Here is a 20,113-nt window from a genome sequence, read left to right on the forward strand (position 1 = left end):
ACACGGTAATCCGAGTGTGGATTAACTGAGTTGCGGATTAAATTCAAATTGTGGGAGACATACCAAGTAATAGTTGTGTAAGTTAATTGTACATGTGATCTCTTTACGTTTGGAATTTTATCAGGGTGTTGTTGAAGTGCTGAATTGTAGATGGATTAGAAAACTAAAGCGATGTTATCTTCTGACTTCGCCAGAAGATTATGAGTATGTCACTCGTCGAAACGTCGCAGTTTGAAGACACCGCCACCCAGCTGGAAGCCCGAGAACTCTTCGCCAGCTGTATACGCCGGGAAAGCATACATTCACATTTAAAGCGATGTCATTCTTATATTACTATTTCATATTTACCATGGACTATTGCTGCTAAATTGAAACAGGTAATTTTTTCCAGGTACCTTGCAAGTGTGTGCACCTTTACCGATCTGCATTTCTACTTCAGAATTGGCATTTCTACTGCAAGAAAAATAGTAAAAGAAGTGTGCGAAGCTGTTTGGTCAGTAACGAAGACAGAATGTGTACCTGGACTTTCCAAAGATAAATTTGAGTCCATTGCTTCTGATTTTGAAAAAATGCAAATTTTCTGCATTGCGTAGCTGCTGTATGTTCACATAATTTTCCCAACAAGAAGTGGATCCATGTATTTTAATTACAAAGGCTATTACTCTGTAGTATTAACGGCAGTAGCAGATTCAAAATATAATTTTGTGTATGTTAACGTTGGAAGTTTTGGCAAAGATTGCGATCCCTCGATTTTCAAGTGATCTGCTCTTTGGCAGTTGGTATTGACTAACACACTACAACTACCTGAAGAAAAATGTTTACTGAAAACAGAATCTCTGAAAGTTTCCTACTACTTTGTCAGAGAGAAGCATTTGGCCTTCAGAAGCATTTGATGCGGCCATACAGCGGAACACATTCAACACTAGAAAAGAGGATATTCAGTTATCGTTTGTGTAGAGCTCGGCGTCATGTCGAGTGTGCTTTTGCAATATTGAGCAACACATGGCGTGTCTTCCACAGGCCTATAAATGAATATCCTGATTTTGCAGTTGACATTATCAAAATGTATGTTGTTCTTCACAATTTTGTTTGTGACCAGGATGAGTGTTTGCCAGAAGATACTATAACAATCAGTGGACTGGAAAATTTAACTTGAGAGCCCACAGCACGAGATGATCTCCAAGCAAACAATGTTCAAAATATATTAAGAAAATATCTTGTGTCAACTATTGGGACTGTTCCCTGGCAAATGCGTAAGATATGAGTAATATGAAAGCTGAATTACTCTTGATAATTACAGTAGTAACTTAAGGGCACCCTTACCCCCATTACCTCAGCCGCAGTGTTAACTATTTGTTATATATGTGTATATAACAAATAGAGATAGAGCTGGAATCGTTTTTACTGTAAGGGAAATTTAATTTATGGATGGCTGTTATTAATAAAACTTTTTCAAGATTTTCTATGCCCAGTATATCAAAGTGAAGGGACTCATTTTTACCTTAATTATATTCTGGTTTTATTTACTTTTACATTCAAACATTTTAATCTACTTTACTTTAATAGTATTTACAGTATTTTTAATAAAAATTATTATGCTATGCAATGATTATCAGACATACATGCCAAGACTCTAAAGAAAAAAGTATCATATATTAAAAAATTATAGCGATAATACAAATTTTCAGTTTGGTTGCCCTTAAATTATTTTTAACATGAGCTACAAGAAATTTTTTATTTGCATAATATCATATGACAAATATAGAAGACATGATTTAAAGAACAAATAAAGTTGGAAACATAATATGCTGCTTAGCAAATGCATTTTTTCTTTGCTCTTCATTTCCTCGAAATCCTGATTCAGTTCGCAGCAAACTTGTCTCCATACATCTCTTGTCGCATTTCTGTCTTTAAAGGTGTCTATAGTTTTGTCCCACAAAGCTGGTCTTTCTTCCACTAGCTAAATAAGTGTATCAATGTTTATCTCATAACCCACTGGAAACATGTATAGAACTTACTGCCGAGCTACTATTTTATATTTTACTCCTATACACACAAAGTCGACTGTACATCAAGAAAGTATCACGAGAACTTAGGAGGGAGGACGGTCGGTAAACAATCGGTGAGTGTGCAAGCTCCTATTTGATCACGTGGGCCACTGTATTCCCGACACCGGCATGGCGCCGGTGGTCTACAGTGGCAATGACCGGTTGCTACCCGACTTTTTTACAGCGCCGGCCCGTGGTCGGCCAGTGTGCAAGCTCCAATGCTCTTCATTGGTTCACTACCGGAATGTGGATGTCCGATATTTTATCAGCTGGCCAAAATCAGTGTGTGTGCAACTAGCCTTACTCTGGATTATATCCTTCTGAACAAGGGTGCTCATACCGGGAGGCAACCTCCTGGTCCTGCCCCCCTCCCCCTTCTGTCCCCGCCTGTGAAACTACTGTATGGGTGCCATTGCGACAGCACTATGCATCGGTTGTGGCAGAAAAACACGCACACCATCTGTGACCAACAGAAGTGTGAGTGAAAGACTGTTACTGTCCAGCTAAGCATATAGTATATGTTGCTTTAGCTTGGCTCACAATGCTCTATGAATAATGTAACGCAATAAACGTATTAGTTCTGTGTGTTTCATACAAATTTAATGGTTTTATCTCGATGTTGTTGATTAACTGTGTGATTCCAGAATGAGATTTTCACTCTGCAGCGGAGTGTGCGCTGATATGAAACTTCCTGGCAGATTAAAACTGTGTGCCAGACTGAGACTCGAACTCGGGACCTTTGCCTTTCGTGGGCAAGTGCTCTACCAACTGAGCTACCCAAGCACGACTCACGCCCCGTCCTCACAGCTTTACTTCTGCCAGTACCTCGTCTCCTACCTTCCAAACTTTACAGAAGCTCTCCTGCGAACCTTGCAGAACTAGCACTCCTGAAAGAAACGATATTGCGGAGACATGGCTTAGCTGTGTGATTACTTACTTTATATATTGTTACAGTTATTATTACCGAAGCAGTGCCTCAGTTGTTTCGCCAGAATGCACTCCATTGATTAACTTAGAAAGCAGTTTCTACCAGCCATCTTCCTGCTCCTGCTACCGTGTTATTAAACCTATAATCTATATATCACAGCTTGTTTGGGTCTGATTTAGCAGCGAATTACATTTTCAACGATAGGTCTCAAGTGCCAATCGTTGTTCTTTAGTTTCGTACATACGGTTCCTCTTCCCTCGTGCGCAATGGCGGACGCTCGAGGATGCACAACAAACTGTGTAAAGAACGGGTGGGCGTTCTCGCGCCCACACGGTGCCTCATTGCTCAAGAAAGCTAGGGACCCGCTTCTTTGCTTGGAAGTTTGTTCGGCGTTCATTGTGATGAAAAGTCGACAGAAAAAGAAAACACAAAGGAGACTGTGGGTAAAGAAGTTTCTAAATAACAGAGGTGTGAGAAATACAAAATGACGACAAAGACTCATTTGCAAATTTCAGAAGGAAATTTTCTGTATGAGAAACAGCAGCGATAAGGTTGGCAATAACATCTCTTTTCCTTAACCGGTGACTTACATACCGCTTCGGACTATTTATTTCGCATTTCAAACAAAGCATTTCAGTGACTACTCCTGAAACTCAGAAATACTTAAGGGAGATTCTTAGTCGTTATGTTAAGGTTAATTACCTTTCAGTGCTTCATTTGTATATTGTATAAAAATGTTGTTTACATAACATTAATCTTGAAAAAATATATGTAGATTAAACGTCCTCAGAATCGACGATTTTGGGAATTTCATAGAGGACAGAAGCCACTAGAACGAAGTATGTGTTTTTCAATTTTTGTGTCTATTTCTAGTAGTTTATTGAAGAGCTTCTTTACTAAAAGATGTCAGGCTCCTCAGTAGCTGTGCTATTAAGTTGCTATAACATGAATATTCGTCCACAGTTTTCATACATTTCTGGCTAATTCCTCATTCCACTTAGAAACTTACTGTATCTTCTTCTTTACAACAATATGATCGGAAACTCTTCTATCTAATACTGAACGCTCAGTGCATCACATCTCAAATTTTTATTGAAAGAATCTTTAGGGGTGGTATTACATGTAAGTTTTCTTTGTAATTTAAGGTACTTCCCTTGGAGTCAACAGAAATTATTACACATAAATAGCTCAACACACGACACAATGAAATACGTACGGGCCGCAGCTTACTGTCTTCTGCTGAAAAGCGCAGAGATTTCCACCGAAGACGGGAAGCAATGCGCTGTTTCGCGCGGCATCATTTCCAGGAAATTACGCATGCAAAAATGCGCATGAGTAGTTGCGCTGTTAGAAATTTATGCTCAAAGCTGAACAGAAACAAGGCACCGTGTGCTCGTCCCTTTACTGAAATCTGTCATAGTTCGATTACAACAACAATGGTCAGTTCGATATTTTTATGTTGCCAAAAATCTTCGTCATAAACTATTTGCTCATATGAAAAAAAACATTATGAAGTTATAGCTAATATCTTCCGCAAGACCACATGTTAGCTTAAACAAGTAGCCCTATCGCCCGTTGAAAGGGAGCAATTAACAATCACCGTTGACGGATATTCTTGTATATGAAGTAGGCAGTCTTGTCATACTCAAACCAATTATAAATTTCATATTATATCACAGAAGTGTTACCATCAAATTATACTGGCTTAAAGCTTTTCTAAAGTAAAGACGCTATCTTGACATGAGTCCAACGATGCAAAGTAATGGACAAATATTTTCTAAATGAAAATTCTGTTGTTTACACAAGATAAACAATTCGTACGGTATATAAGTTTAGAGGCAGAACATTAGATTAATTATTGGATACTAGAAATGTAGGAAAATGAGATGAAAGCTCCTGACTAAACTCCTCTTTCGATGAAGAGTGCTACAAAGGAATCAACTTTCAAGATTTATACGATGAAGCCTACAGCAAACTGTTGACATCTTTCGCGATAATACGAAATATCAAGTATCTATATAGTCTTCACAATTACTTGTATCCTAAAGTGGAATCTTGGAGATAAGATAAGATTAATGCAAATATGATGGCCATAATGTCCTCTGGTATCGCTGTGTCCTTGTAAACAATAACTGAAAGAAACTGGAGACAGATTATTCCCGGTAAACTCGTGATCACGTCCCTTCCCTCATTCGTCGAAAGGAGCTGAAACATCTCAACAGTAGCTAACATTAGCTACAGTACACACGAAGTAAAAGTGCCAGTAAATACACGGTATTTTCTAGATATGATTCAGTAAGAAGCATGGTGGTAAACACGAGCCGTCGGTCAAAGTCACTGTTTTTGGCTTGAACATCTTTGCTAAATAAATGTGGCGAGCAAGGTATGTTTGTTTACATTCCTGATGAAACTGAATAAAACACGTGTCATCTGCTTGCCCAGTAAATGATTTCAAAATGGAGCAGTGCTACTACAAATGAAAAATAATTTCCATCCGTTGCCACAGAAGCAATTGAAATCACAGACTATTGTTAGTCGCTTTGAAAGCTTGATAGTTTTGTTATTACTAGTGGGATGGTTTTAGTCTGTCAGTCCGGAGGATTGTCTTGCAGCAGTAGATTAATATGCCCTACTTTGCATCCTTATTGTCGGAAAGGAGTTTCATTTGTTGCTGGAATGGCGTTCGGGTATCGAGGTTTAGCTTTTTCGTGGTTGTCCGAAAACTTACGGCGAATGTCGGAATAATTCCTTGGAAAGGATACAACCGATTATTTCCCCATCCTTGCCCTTGATACCTTTTTAGTATGTTGTGACTGTTAAAGGCTGTTAGTGAAAACAGAATACAGGCCTATGAGTGTGAAGTTTGACATACACAAAGCTTCACTGTTGAGAATTATGGAAATGGTATTACTAATTTTGGATTCCGGATGACCTTAGCTCATCACATTCCTATTTCCTCATCTCAAAATATTTGCTTCACACAATACTCATTAATGATGTAGATTGTGATATTCCCCCTTGAGCATTCCATAGTCAGATACAGTGGATCATTCTGTGCAAACATCTTAATTTGTATTCCAATAAGCCTAAAATAAAATGAACAATATTAATAACGAAGAGGGAGGAAAATAGAGAAGAAAATTGCCATTCAACATTTGAAATAAATGAAATTAATATGTAAGATAAAAATCTTAGTTTCGTGTTAACAGTCAATATTGCTTCGAACCATGTTAATGTGTGGCCATAATGCATATAAAATTACGAAAAGTTCATGTGATTTGGATGAATCAGAGCCTGTAGATTCTGCTCAATTTTTCATATTTCAATTTATATTAGTTTTGTTTTGGTTATTAGGTGAGATAGTTCAGTCACCATTCAGAATGTTAGAACTTTTTGATTGTTATTTCTTTATTTCAAAACTGAATTTCCATGTGGACCAACAGGCAAGTAATTTCATTGATCCTTCCTTTTGTAAAAGGAAACAGCCATAACAGTTGTGCTGTTTTTAATTTTTATCTGTGTAAGATATTACCTTTGTGATGTGTCTTGCACTGTGCTACAACTACATATATCCAATGACTGTCTCTATTGTCTACAGATAATGATGCAGAATACAGGAGAAGAAAGGCGTATCGCTACGTGGTGGATGGGTGGTGTCGCCTCAGCTGGTGCTTGTTGCTTCACGCAGTGCCTTGACACAGTGAAGGTAGGCCTTAATCTGTTACTGTGCATTTCTTTAGGAGTATGGAATTGGATTAAGTAACTCCTTGCCATATTTATATACTGTGGAGAATAATAACAAAAATTGAGGGAAGAGGAAAGTAGCAGAGGAGTTAGGAATGTGCATCCCATCAGTTGCATAATATATCCTTCATTTCTCATTAAAACTTGTAAAATGTGTATATATGTGAAAGAATCAATGTTTTACATCAAAACATATGAGAAGGATATTATGAGTTAGGGAATTCTCTAATTTCTGCAAACTTGATGAAGCTTTCATTCTTGTAAAACAACTGTTACGAGGTATTGCCCCAAATTTTATTTTGAAATATAAATTTTTATTTTTTTGGACATCATAACTCAGTATTTATATATTTTTTGCTGTTACGGGTGTTACATAGATGCATCAGATTTCATTCTTAAAGGAATAAATCTACCTCTTACAATTGCATAAAAAGAAAAGAAGTATTATAGTTTATTTGGTATAGAAGTATGTACTTAAGAAAACATGTTTGAAGGATAAAGCTATTTATTACACAAAAAATTTTGTTACAGTTTTAAAGCACAACTAGGCCAAGATATCGTTACTTACATTTACCTCATTTTGTAGGCCTAACAAATTTATGACAAAAATGTTTTCTTATTATTGATAGGTTTAAAAACTTTTTAATAATCTTTTTCAGCAACATCCAATTCAAAATTAAAGTAATAGTACAAACAGTTCCCTTGTTGTTTGATTTCTGGTGTTGTTACCTTAGATAGTACTTGACTGAATTTCACAAAACAAACATCAGTTTCGTCTAGTTTAAAAAGTGTTTTACTTTTTCCTCCTGACTTCAGAAACATTATTTTTACATCCTCCTCTTCATCAACCTCACTCTGGCAGATTCCCAAGTAACAGTATTGAATTTTGGATAGGGTTGGCTTCTTTTTGTCATTTGGAATGTCATCCAAGACAAATAACCCAAATTTTAAATCAGACTTTTCAATTTTATTAGTTAGGCTTAACTCACAAGCATTTCCAATATTGTCTTGTGATTCAGATAGTGAAACAGTCTCCTGATCAGAATCATCAGAACTGCACACTTCATGGAAGTTTATGCATCTTTTTGCATGTAATGTTTTAACTTTGGCCTCCTCAGTAATAAATACTGACACCCTTGTCATTAATGATTCTGCTGTTTTTGAAACCAGCAAATCAGTTGTGTTATAAGGCCAAAAGTGATGGCAGCCCTGAATTTGAGGAATCCCTTGTAAAATTTTCCACCTTTCATCCAAAATAGGACGGTTATGCTCCACTGTTATGTTATCAACCCATAATACCTTAATTTTAGAAAAATTCTTCAGAGTGTAGTCATAGCAGTCAATTGTGTTGTTAATAATAATTTTCCTAGATCTAACAGGTGTACACATGCTCCTCTTCAGTGCACCTCCAATGCCATCCATGGCTCCTTTACCATGTGAACTGGCAAAAAATTCCACTCAACTGTCAGTCCAAAGTCTCTCTCAAAATAACATGGATTGGACAGAGTATATTTGTTTTTGAACTGCCCAGCACAGTACATTGTTAAACATAGGCTCTTATGAATGGCTAGAATTTGCCTCAATAAGCAGTTTACTGGGCCTATATAAAATTTAAAACTGAGGTTAGAAATATTGTTGTTCTTGGAAAAGTTAGAATGGAAAACATAAACTATATGTAATCTAAAGAATTTTGGGCTTAATTAACATTTTAGGAGAACATCAGTTGAGTCAGGTTAATGCTCTAATTAACTTTTATAATGTAGGTGTAGTGCTTAAAGAAATGTATGCAGACGAATAAAAATTTTAGTTTTCATGCTTAAAACTGTTTTCATATGTAATAAACATAGTTAAAAAAACTTTTTTCATTCATAATAATACCCTTTGGTTATAATTTAAATGTAGGGCCTAGACCTACTAAAGATGAAGGTGGCATTAAACCTTCCAATTCAAGTTACGGGTGTTACACATGTGTTAATTAACACCCGAAACAAAAATTAGTAACACCCGTAACAGCTCTAAGAGTATTAAATAAGATTTCAAAATGCCATGTAATTGTATGATATTGTAAAACATGTGCATAACCTCACTTTTACAGAAAGGTATTGTACAGAACAAATTTACTAGATTACAAATTAAACTTTTGTATCTTTTTTGTTACGGGTGTTACAAGCTGCATATATATTATAAAACTAACAAAATAAAGAAATGCAATTAGCTTACTTCAACAAAATGAATTATTATGAGCTATAACAATGTTGACTTCAATATTCTTTGCAACAATAGAACAATCAGCCATAGATAACACAACTAATACTCATCTGGAAATAGCATAAAACATACCTCTCTGTGGTATCATAGAGTAGTGCACTTTAAACGCTTAGTGAAGGTAGAAATTTAATTTTTTCATGTTCATGATTATTTTGCAATGAACAAATGTACTTTTAACTTGACATTTTTAAGGTTATATTTGTAATATTGTCATTTTAATTTTTTTGTCACAAAGTCTCTTTAACATGGAATGACCCATAAGCTAAAAATGAATTTATCATTGCACCTGTATTTTATTTGCTCAGGTACAGTACTCTTATAGGTTAAAGAAGAGACCATCTTGCTATAATGGAGGAAGAAAGATATAAGAAACAGGAAAAGGCAAATAACGTACAGTCAGTTAACCATGTAGGATCTGACGATTTCACCATATTTCAGATAGAGAGGTTTGCTAAATGGAGAAGTACGTATCACAAATAATATAACAACAAGAAGTTCATAAAGTTTATTTGTTGGAAGAAATACATATTGAAGTGCTTTATCACAACACATTGATAGAGCAATTAGGAACTAACTACATTCTTAATGATACTGGAGCTGAGTGGTCAAACATTAAAATGCAATAAAGAAAGCAGTAGACAAAGCATCATAAAGGAAGATGTACATTAAGAATTAAGGGTTAAAATTTTTGTCCCAAGAAGTTGAAGAAGCCAAGGGTATGTATGAAGTAAGTGATGAAATCTTTTCCAACCTATCACAATATTTATAAAAGAAATAATAATTATTCTAAAAACAATTCTGAGATTCACTTACCAACAAGCCTCAGGTTGTTATGTTTGTAACACATAAGATGGTATTCATGGAGAGCCAATGTCGTATAAAGCCATGAAAACACAAAACAAAAATAGACAAAATTTCTTTAAATATCACTGAGTAAGAAGTGATAAAACATCTTTTCTTCCATAGGGTACAAGTATTAATATGAGTGAAGAAAAAAATGTCTTTTATGGCATAATTTGACTAAGGGGCTGGATTAGTTTATTGCCACGCAGGATTAGCCGAGCGATCTAGGGCGCTACAGTCATGGACTGTGCGGCTAGTCCCGGCGGAGGTTCGAGTCCTCCCTCGGGCGTGGGTGTGTGTGTGTTTGTCCTTAGGATAATTTAGGTTAAGTAGTGTGTAAGCTTAGGGACTGATGACCTTAGCAGTCCCATAAGATTTCAGACACATTTGAACATTTTTGATTAGTTGATTGGACACACCAAAAACCATGGGTGTGGAGGGAAGTATAACTAGGGGGGACTAAATGAAATAACTATGGAGGAGTTGATTTCAGTATTGAAAACTATGAAGAATGGGAAAGCAGCAGCCTTAGACAGTAGTAATTCAGGGCAAATTAAATATCCCAGAAAACTTTTACACAGTAAACTATTAAACCTTTATAATTTATTGGAAGCAGAATATTGCTGCCACTGTTTAAGTAACCAAATGTGAAAGTGGTCTCAAAAAATTTGCCACTGTTAAGCTGTTCTCCTGAGGCACCATTAGACTCGCTTAACAAAAAGGAAAGAAAAAACAGTACAAAACAAGACCTCATGTGCTGCCAAGGGAGACCGGAAATCGGTAATTACTGAACAGGTAGCACAAGTAAAATTGAGCTGTATGCAGACAGCCAGGAGTGAAGTATAGCGGATGAAATAGGAGTGAAAGCAGTCAGAAGTTAACTTGCATAACAAAGCCAGGAATTAAATTTAGTGCAGTCACATCATACATTTCTTTACTAACTAACACAGACATTTCCATGTTCCTGGTGGGATTGAAAGACATAAAAAAAAGAAAACCCTCTTAATCTCACTTGAAAGAAGACTATGTGAGCTGAGAGGAACAAATATCATCATTTTTCCAGTGTCACATCAACGTGACTTGGCAGAGCTGTCGTGTGTCAACAAAAAAACTGAAAGTGCTAATACAGAGATGTGGAATATCTGCTGTCGTTTTGAAAATGCGATATTTGTGAACAGTAGGAATTTTGGGAAGATTCCGCACTACACACTGTTCTCACTTAAATAGACAAGGAAAAAAGAGAGGAAAAAAAACATTATAATATGAAAGATTTAGAAATGGTAAATAAGATAAGATCTCAGATACTGCAGGGTGATGCTACAGAGGTCACACCTCTCATGTATGCTATGTAAAGAATCAAATGTAATTTTACTTCACTCCCAGCCACCTGTTAGCTGGTGTTAAAGAAAGGGAACATCTCAAATGACACCAGTTCATTGGAAGAATCAGAAGAACAAAGTCAGATAATGTGCCTGATACAACATATGGTGGGCTACCCTGTATGAAGATTTCTCAGCTTCCAGAAACATCTCAAAGAAACACCAGAAATTCACAGGAGAGCACAGTAATAGTGCAAATCAAGCACCCGAGGTATCTGTAACAGCAGTGCCATCATCAGTGAAAACAGAGATGGAAAAAAACAGCAGTAGCAGCAATCTACTAACCACAGCCCAGACACAATCCATGAGGTGCAGGAAACCTGTGCTTCTCAAGGATTTTTGGGACCTCACCAGGACACAGGACAGAATGTAACACTGAATACTGTAAATATGACCAAAAATTATCCTCATATTAATAAAGCACTAACTGTGATGTAAGTGAGTTTATGTAGCATTAGGAAGAAATTGTGGTATTTGAGCATTTCTGCAGTAACGAAAAAGTAGATGTTATATGTGTTTCAGAGCATTGACTGAGGAGTAATGAGGTAGTTTTCTTTGTTTCTCAGGGACATGTTGCTACCGATGTAATGTGTTGGGAAGTGAAAAAAAGGGTGGGGCAGGCATGTTTGTTTAAGACGGTACAAGATTCACAAAAATAGATCATAGCACATACTGTTCTGAAACAGATGGGGAATTCAGTTGTGTAAATCTTGTGGATTGTAACCTGACCATTATAAGTATCTCCAGCTCTCCAAGTGATACCATGGGTATTTTCTTTGAGTAATTTGAATTAATAATGTTAAGTTGTGAAAATCTAAAACAAATATTGCTGTCTGTGGGGACTTCAATATAGAAATGAGACGGACCAAGTCAGTAAGTCATTACTAACCACCTCAGATTGTTCAGTCTATATAATAGCTGTAGAAATGCCATATGTGATGGAACATGTATCAGTAACACCATTGGAACGTGTATCAGTAACACCATTGTTAACTTTGAAAAGGATTTGTATGCTGTCACTATTGTTGGTTGGGGATTTGCAGGCCATTATCAAATACTCCTTAGTCTTAACCAAAACAAAACTGTAGGATTCCCTTCTAATACATATGCCAATGCTATAGGAAAGGTAGCATGGGTCAGAGGGCAAGAGGAAGAAATAGTGAACCAATTCAGTCTGAAACCTAGAAATATGTAGTGGGACAGTATATACCAATGTCAAATGGGAATAAATGAAACTTCATTAAAATTTATTAGATTTGTGGTATACTTGTTCTCCTCTTATAAAAATTAGTCTTAAAAGCAAACATGTAAAGAAGAAGATTAAGTGGGTACACAGATGAACTTACCAATGTTTTGTTGTTGTTCTCTTCAGTCCAGAGACTGGTTTGTTGCAGCTCTCCGTGCTGCTCTATTTTGTGCAGGCTTCTTCATTTCCAAATACTTACTGCAACCTAAATCCTTCTGAATCTGCTTAGTCTATTCATGCCTTGGTGTCCCTCTATGATTTTTACCCTCCACGCTGCCCTCCAATACTAAACTGGTGATCCCTTGATGCCTCAGGACATGTCCTACCAACCAATCCCTTCTTCTAGTCAAGTTGTGCCACAAATTCCTCTTCTCCCCAATTCTATTCAGTACCTCCTCATTAGTTACGTGATCTACCCATCTAATCTTCAGCATTCTTCTGTAGCACCACATTTCGAAAGCTTCTATTCTCTTCTTGACCAAACTATTTATTGTCCCTGTTTCACTTCCATACATGGCCACACTCCATACAAATACTTTCAGAAATGACTTCCTGACTCTTAAATCTATACTCAATGTTAACAAATTTCTCTTCTTCAGAAATGCTTTCCTTGCCATTGCCAGTCTACATTTTATATCCTCTCTACTTCGACCATCATCAGTTACTTTGCTCCCCAAATAGCAAAATTCATTTACTACTTTAAGTGTCTAATTTCCTAATCTAATACCATTTGCATCACCCAATTTAATTCGACTACATTCCATTATCCTCATTTTGCTTTTGTTGATGTTCATCTTATATCTTCCTTTCAAGACACTGTCCATTCCATTCAACTGCCCTTCCAGGTCCTTTGCTGTCTCTGACAGAATTACAATGTCATCTGCGAACCTCAACGTTTTTATTTGTTCTCCATGGGTTTTAATTCCTACTCCAAATTTTTCTTTTGTTTCCTTTACTGCTTGCTCAATACATAGATTGAATAACATCGGGGATAGGCTACAACCCTGGCTCACTCCCTTCCCAACCACTGCATCCCTTTCATGCCCCTTAACTCTTATTACTGTCATCTGGTTTCTGTACGAATTGTATATAGCCTTTCGCTCCCTGTATTTGACCCCTGCCACTTTCAGAATTTGAAAGAGGGTATTCCAGTCAACATTATCAGAAGCTTTCTCTAAGTCTACAAATGGTATAAACGTAGGTTTGCCTTTCCTTAATCTACCTTCTAAGATAAGTCATAAGGTCAGTATTGCCTTGTGTTCCAACATTTCTATGGAATGCAAACTGAAATTCCCGAATGTCAGCTTCTACCAGTTTTTACATACATCTGTAAAGAATTCATGTTAGTATTTTGCAGCTGTGACTTATTAAACTGATAGTTTGGTAATTTTCACACCTGTCAACACCTGCTTTCTTTGGGATTGGAACAATCATATTCGTCTTGAAATCTGAGGGTATTTCTTCTGTCTCATACATCTTGCTCACCAAATGGTATAGTTTTGTCATGGTTGGATGGCTGGCTCTCCCTAGGCTATCAGTAGTTCTAATGGAATGTTGTGTACTCCCAGGACCTTGTTTGGACCTAGGTCTTCCAGTGCTCTGTCAAACTCTTCATGCAGTATCATATCTCCCATTTCATCTTCATCTACGTCCTCTTCCATCTCCATAATATTGTTCTCAAGTACATCACCCTTGTACAGACCCTGTGTATACTCATTCCACCTTGCTGCTTTCCCTTCTTTGCTTAGAACTGGGTTTCCATCAGAGCTCCTAATATTCATACATGTGGTTCCCTTTTCTCTCACAGCGTCTTTAATTTTCCTGTAGGCAGTATCTATCTTACCCCTACTGAGATATGTCTCTACATCCTTGGTTAATATCAGTTCCATGGGATTTGGGCGGATTCATCTTTATCCCCCAGGGATGTTAACATTCTGAGTTAACTGGCGGAGTGATGACCATCAGACCCCGAGTTGTTTTTGGTGTTTCTTCCAAGATAGTTTTCCTGCACAGAATTCTCTTCAAATCTTGAACTATTCTATAATCTATTTCTAAAATCTTGAACTATCCTAAATTTTAGTTTGTAGGAAACTGGTTATGACAGTCAGGTAGAAAACTTAAGAGAATCATGAATGAACAGTGATCTCTGGATGAAATAAGCAGAATAAGAATATTATGATCGTGAAAAGTGTAATATGATGGTACTATTTAAACAGATTGATACCTAGACAACATAAATGGAGTAAACTGAGTAGGACATTATATTTGTGGAAAACACAATATTGTATGACTAATTTAAACAACTATTAGACAGTAGTGTATAATTTTCTATTTAGTATAGAATATTTTATACCTTTTATGAAATGTGATGTAAATGGGAGGGTTTGTATAATTTTTGGAAGGGGTGGGTATTGTGCTGTACATTAAAACATTGTACACCAACATATGAATCATGACTAACACGGAACACACACACCACATCTTTCAAACAACCCTCACATGCAAGTGTGATGGATTCTTCACCATTTGCCATTCCATAGGGGTTGCTAAGATTTTCTTCAGGGACATCAAGGGTGAAGGTGAGAATGTCTGTTCTGTATTAGACGATTTAACAACATACCTCCTCCGGCTTTTCACTCAAGTACTGGTGAGGTGTAGGGATCCTGGGGAAGGGGGATGGGAAGGGTTTCCTGTCTTTGGGAGTATCTTCTTTCTCTTTTTCGATCTTAGCAACCATTTCTCCTCTTTCCTTACTTACTTATCATTGGAGTACCTGCCTATTTTTTCCCCTCTTTCCATATTCATCTACTTCTATCACAGAAGTCCTTCATATTCTCTGTGGTTTCCAATAACCTACAACTTATCTCCAAATGATAAGATCGAAGAATCAGGCTGCACAAACACACATCATCATTCACACAAAGGTATATGACTATGCGACACTTGATGGTTCATACCTCTCGACAGGTTTCTAGTTAGTAGTTTCGTTGTTTGTGTACTCATGTTGTTGTTGTCATTGTTGTAGTCTTCAGTCCAGAGACTGGTTTGATGCAGGTCTCCACGCTACTCTATCCTGTGCAAGCTTCTTCATCTCCCAGTACCTACTGCAATCTACATCCTTCTGAATCTGCATAGTATAGTCATCTCTTGGTCTCCCTCTACGATTTTTACCCTCCACGCTGCCCTCCAATACTAAATTGGTGATCCTTTGATGCCTCAGAATATGTCCTACCAACTGATCCCTTCTTCTAGTCAAGGTGTGCCACAAATTTCTCTTTTCCCTAATTCTATTCAATACCTCCTCATTAGTTATGTGATCTACCCATCTAATCTTCAGCATTCTTCTGTAGCACCAAATTTCGAAAGCTTCTATTCTCTTCTTGTCCAAACTATTTATCGTCCACCAAGAGACCAAGGCGTGAATATGCTAAACAGATTCCGAAGGATGAAGGTTGTAGTAGTTACTTGGAGATGATGAACCTTGCACAGGATAGAGTAGCGTGAAGAGCTGCATCAAACCAGTTTCTGAACTGAAGATCACAACAACAACAACAACAATGATAACAGTAACACAAACTATATCAAGTTTTATGATGCAATGGCCACACTGAACTTTAGAGATTTGTAGCATTTATTGAATGCTATTTGGTTTACGTTCAGCTGTTGTGCAGCACATTTTTTGTACTGTATCAGGAGCTACTAATTGTTAATAGCTATCTTATCCTGAATTTTAGTGCCCTTTTATGGATTCAGAAATGTTAAAGATAAAAATCGTTCTACAAAAGCAGAGTAATAAAAGAGAAATTTACGTGGGTCTTCCTCCTCTTCTTAAAGTATTGTGATGAAATATTTATATTTCAAGAATCATTGCTGAGAAATTAAGATATACGCATAAGGATGCACAAATTAGTTGAATACACTCTAATACCCTTTATATGCACTTATATACACTATCATGCAAATATGCAAAAAACTGAGTTCTAGTTAGTACAGTCATCATGCAATATGTGCATTGGAGGCAGTAGAATGATTTAACAGTCTGTCACAGATACTGGCTGTCTAAAATTTATAAGTGTTCCACAAAAAGATTTCTTCCCTTAAAGGATTCCCATTTAAGCACACAAAGCATCTTTGTGATAATCTCATACTGGAAGCAAGTTTAGCAGCAGACCTCTGAATTGGTTTTATGACTTATTTTTAAACTGGATGGTGGGGACCACAAACACTCAATTTCCAAAAATAGGTTACATAAGCAGCCACACACTTCTTCTTTATAAGTGCTCAATACTTTCCCAATAAACCATTGTCAACCAGTTGCCTACTCTATAATTGACCTTATATAGTAATTTGGTTTCAAGTCATTTACCAAGGATCATATTGTTAATACTGTATTTGAATGTTACGTGTATGTTTCTTTTATCCATCTGCATTTAAAGCAGGGCTTCACAACATACGTGCTCTCGGAGCAAGCTGTGAGCAGCAAGGCGCGAGCATGGAGCAGCGCGAGCACGCTACCCCCACTACCGGACCAGAGCGGAGAGTGGGGAGAGTCACGTGGGGCACACAACAGCTGCCGCCAGTCAATGTAAATCCGTGGCCACCTGCAGGGATATCACTCCCGAATTATTACTGCGACAAGTGAAACAAATAAAGGAGAATGTACACGTGCCACATAATTTTATTAGCTTAGTGTATGCCTCTACATTCGTATTAATTTGTGAACTGTTACACAAGAAATGATGTCCCTGAAGTGTGGGATTCTTGGTTATCTTTTACTTTTTTCTCTTTACAATTGCGTCTATGTTTGGAGTAATTGATTCTTGTGCATTGTAGGCGCAGCGTGCAGTTTAAATTTCGATCAGACAATGCGTTTCTCAGGTGCGTCTTGTTACATTTCATTGCAGCGAACAGTTGTTCACAAACATATGTGGAACCGAACATTGATATTATTGTAGCCGCCAATTTGTGCAAACGAGGAAATCTATCCTGAGGGAAGTGTCTGTAGAATTCCAAAATGTTTTTCTTGTTCTGAAATTTGTCTCTGTATTCTCTGCCCCACTGGAGGTCAATAATTTCTAGTTGCAGCTCAGGACGAATCTCTTCAATATTTGCTGAATATGGAGAGGAGAACAGATCAAAATCACTGTCTAGTGCTGTCAGATCTTGAAAGCGTTGATCAAATTCTTCCTTAAGGGCAACTAAACTATGTGAATAACATTCACAGTCTTTGTGAACATCTAGCACGGATGATAATTTAGGAAAATGAGCTAGATTTCCTGTTTCCAGTTGACCCACCCAAAGCGTCAATTTCATTTTAAAAGCTTGTGTTCGATCTATGAAACGAGTAATTAGCAGATCTTTACCTTGTAGTGAAATGTTCAAAGCATTCAGATGGCTAGTTAAATCTGCTAAGAACGCGAGATCACATTTCCATGAAGGTTCTTTCAATTCAGGAACACACATGTTATTTATTTCCATGAACTTATTTATCCCATCTAATAGGCAAAAAAATCGATTTAATAATTCGCCACGACTAAGCCAGCGGACCTCGCTGTAATAAGGCAGGCTACCGTACTGGCTTTCATGCTCAAGAAAGCTTTTAAATTGCCTGTGTTGAAGCCCATGCTTCCTTATATAATTGTTTGTACGAACAACAACACTCATCACATTTTTTAGAGTGATACTCTTTGCACATAAGTTTTCCTGGTGGATCACAAAGTGAACGCCCCTTATTTCATTCGGCACGATCAGTTTTTGTATTTTCTCCTTCAACAGCGCAACAAAACCTGACTTTTTCCCTGTCATCGCTGGTGCACCGTCTGTAGACACTGTAACTAAAGAATTCCACGACAATCCTATATTTTCAACACTTTCTTCAACACTACTTAAAATATCACCTCCGGTTGTAGTGTTCTTCATGGCTACTACATCGAGGAGCTCCTCCCTCACCTGAAGATCTCTATTAACACCTCTAATAAATATGGTAAGCTGCACTGTTCCAGTGATATCAACACTTTCATCCAGAGCTAGACAATACGCCATAAAATCTTTACAGATATTTGCAAGCTGGCTCTGGACGTCGTCTGCCATGTCCTGTATGCGACGCATAATGGTCATGTTAGATAATGGCACAATCCGAAACTGTTCAACTTGAGATGGACTCAAATGTTCCGCTGCAACTACCAAACATACTTTTATTAAATCGCCATAGTGAAGGGGCGCAGGGATTTTGCTAAAAGCAAAGCAATTTTGTAACTCACTCTGAGAGCTGCCTTAGTTGATTTTTCTTCGTTGTCCAGATCTTCTTCGGATAGCTTTCTTTTAAGTTTAATAACTTCCTGTGCACGATCTGATCCATCACATTTTCCACTTCCGTAGTCTTTCGCGTGGTACGACATATAATGTCGCTGCAAATTAAATTTCCTAAAAGAATTCAGTGTTTTGTGACATACTAAACATTTTGCAACACCATCTTTTTCTGTAAACAGATACAATTCCTCCCAATGGGGGTTGAACTGCGAAAGCATGGTTGGGGTTACACAACGGCGACTTGACATGATTCTTAACCAGCGAAGTGACTGTTAGAGCTGATAGTAGTACTTTAAACGTTACACAGTCGGCGCGAATTCAATAGGCACGCTGCGGCCCTATTCAAACGTGCGCGCGCATTTCCCCTCCCTCCCTACTCAGCGACCTTGCACCTACTCACGAGCACGTGCCTGAGCAGATGCGAGTACTCGCGCTCAAAACCGGCCATTTGTTAAGCCCTGATTTAAAGCAAGCTGGCAGTCATCGTGCCAAATAAAAATTCTGTCCAAGTCACCCTGAATCCTCCTACAGTCCCTCATTATGATGCCTCCCCACACACACAAATTAATAATTACCAACCAGTTTGACTCCCTACCACCTTCTTGAAGGTATTGCAAAAGCATCCACAAGAGCAACAACAAACCCATTACAGAGTAAGATATGTAGTCACATTCAGTTTGGATTTCAGAAGTGTCTCTCCACTGAACATGTCAGTTTTCAGTTTGTGAATCAGTTTATACAGATGACATTTTGTCAACTGTCTTCTTCTTCTCTCTCTTTTGCCTCTTTTTTTTCTTTCCTTCAAGCATCGAAAATATAAGTAAAATTTCCGTGAAAATTATTAATTTTTTCTCTGACTGCACAAGGCCTGACTGCACCATTAGAAATAATGTACAATGGAAAATAAAAAAATGAAACACAGAATTCTAAATATTTAGACATTTGTATTGAAAAGAATCAGAACTGGAAGGCACATGGTGTAATTCTTAAATCCCTAAACCCTGAAACTTTTTCCTTATTGGTAACAGAAGACTTCGGAGGTGGAAACATGAAAAAGTAAGTTTTATTTTCATGGTTTTTCACTAATGTCTTATGGCTTCTTGTGTTTTGAGATGACCATCATTGATGGATAAAGTGTTTGTTGTACAGAAGGATCTCCAGTCCCTCCTCAAATCCTCATGGCCATCCCATGACCTCTCAGCAAAGTGCATTTCTCTCCTCACCCCTGCTTCTCCCCCCAACTACTACCTTCTACATGCTTCCTAAAGTCCATAAACCCAACCAAGTGAGGTGGCGCAATGGCTAGCACACTGCACTCGCATTCGGGAGGATGGCGGTTCAATCCCAT

At 37.4% G+C, this 20,113-nt stretch overlaps 1 protein-coding gene across 4 annotated transcripts in view; it reads left to right on the top strand.

Moving 5' to 3' along the window:
- The first annotated feature begins 4,964 nt into the window (after positions 1-4,964).
- Positions 4,965-20,113, top strand: part of LOC126457435 (mitochondrial dicarboxylate carrier-like) — a 115,266-nt gene continuing 100,117 nt past the window's right edge. Inside the window, exons 1-2 of one of the 4 annotated variants that reach the window (XM_050093709.1) lie at positions 4,965-4,986; positions 6,575-6,682. In XM_050093709.1, coding sequence (XP_049949666.1) covers positions 6,578-6,682 — 105 coding nt within the window. In that variant the 5' untranslated portion in view covers positions 4,965-4,986; positions 6,575-6,577. Of the gene's footprint in view, positions 4,987-5,036; positions 5,360-6,574; positions 6,683-20,113 lie in introns of those variants that run through there. The other 3 variants (XR_007585471.1, XM_050093708.1, XM_050093707.1) reach the window with 3 other exon arrangements.

This window comes from Schistocerca serialis, chromosome 2 (assembly GCF_023864345.2).
Source record: "Schistocerca serialis cubense isolate TAMUIC-IGC-003099 chromosome 2, iqSchSeri2.2, whole genome shotgun sequence".
Taxonomy (NCBI): Eukaryota; Metazoa; Arthropoda; class Insecta; order Orthoptera; family Acrididae; genus Schistocerca; species Schistocerca serialis.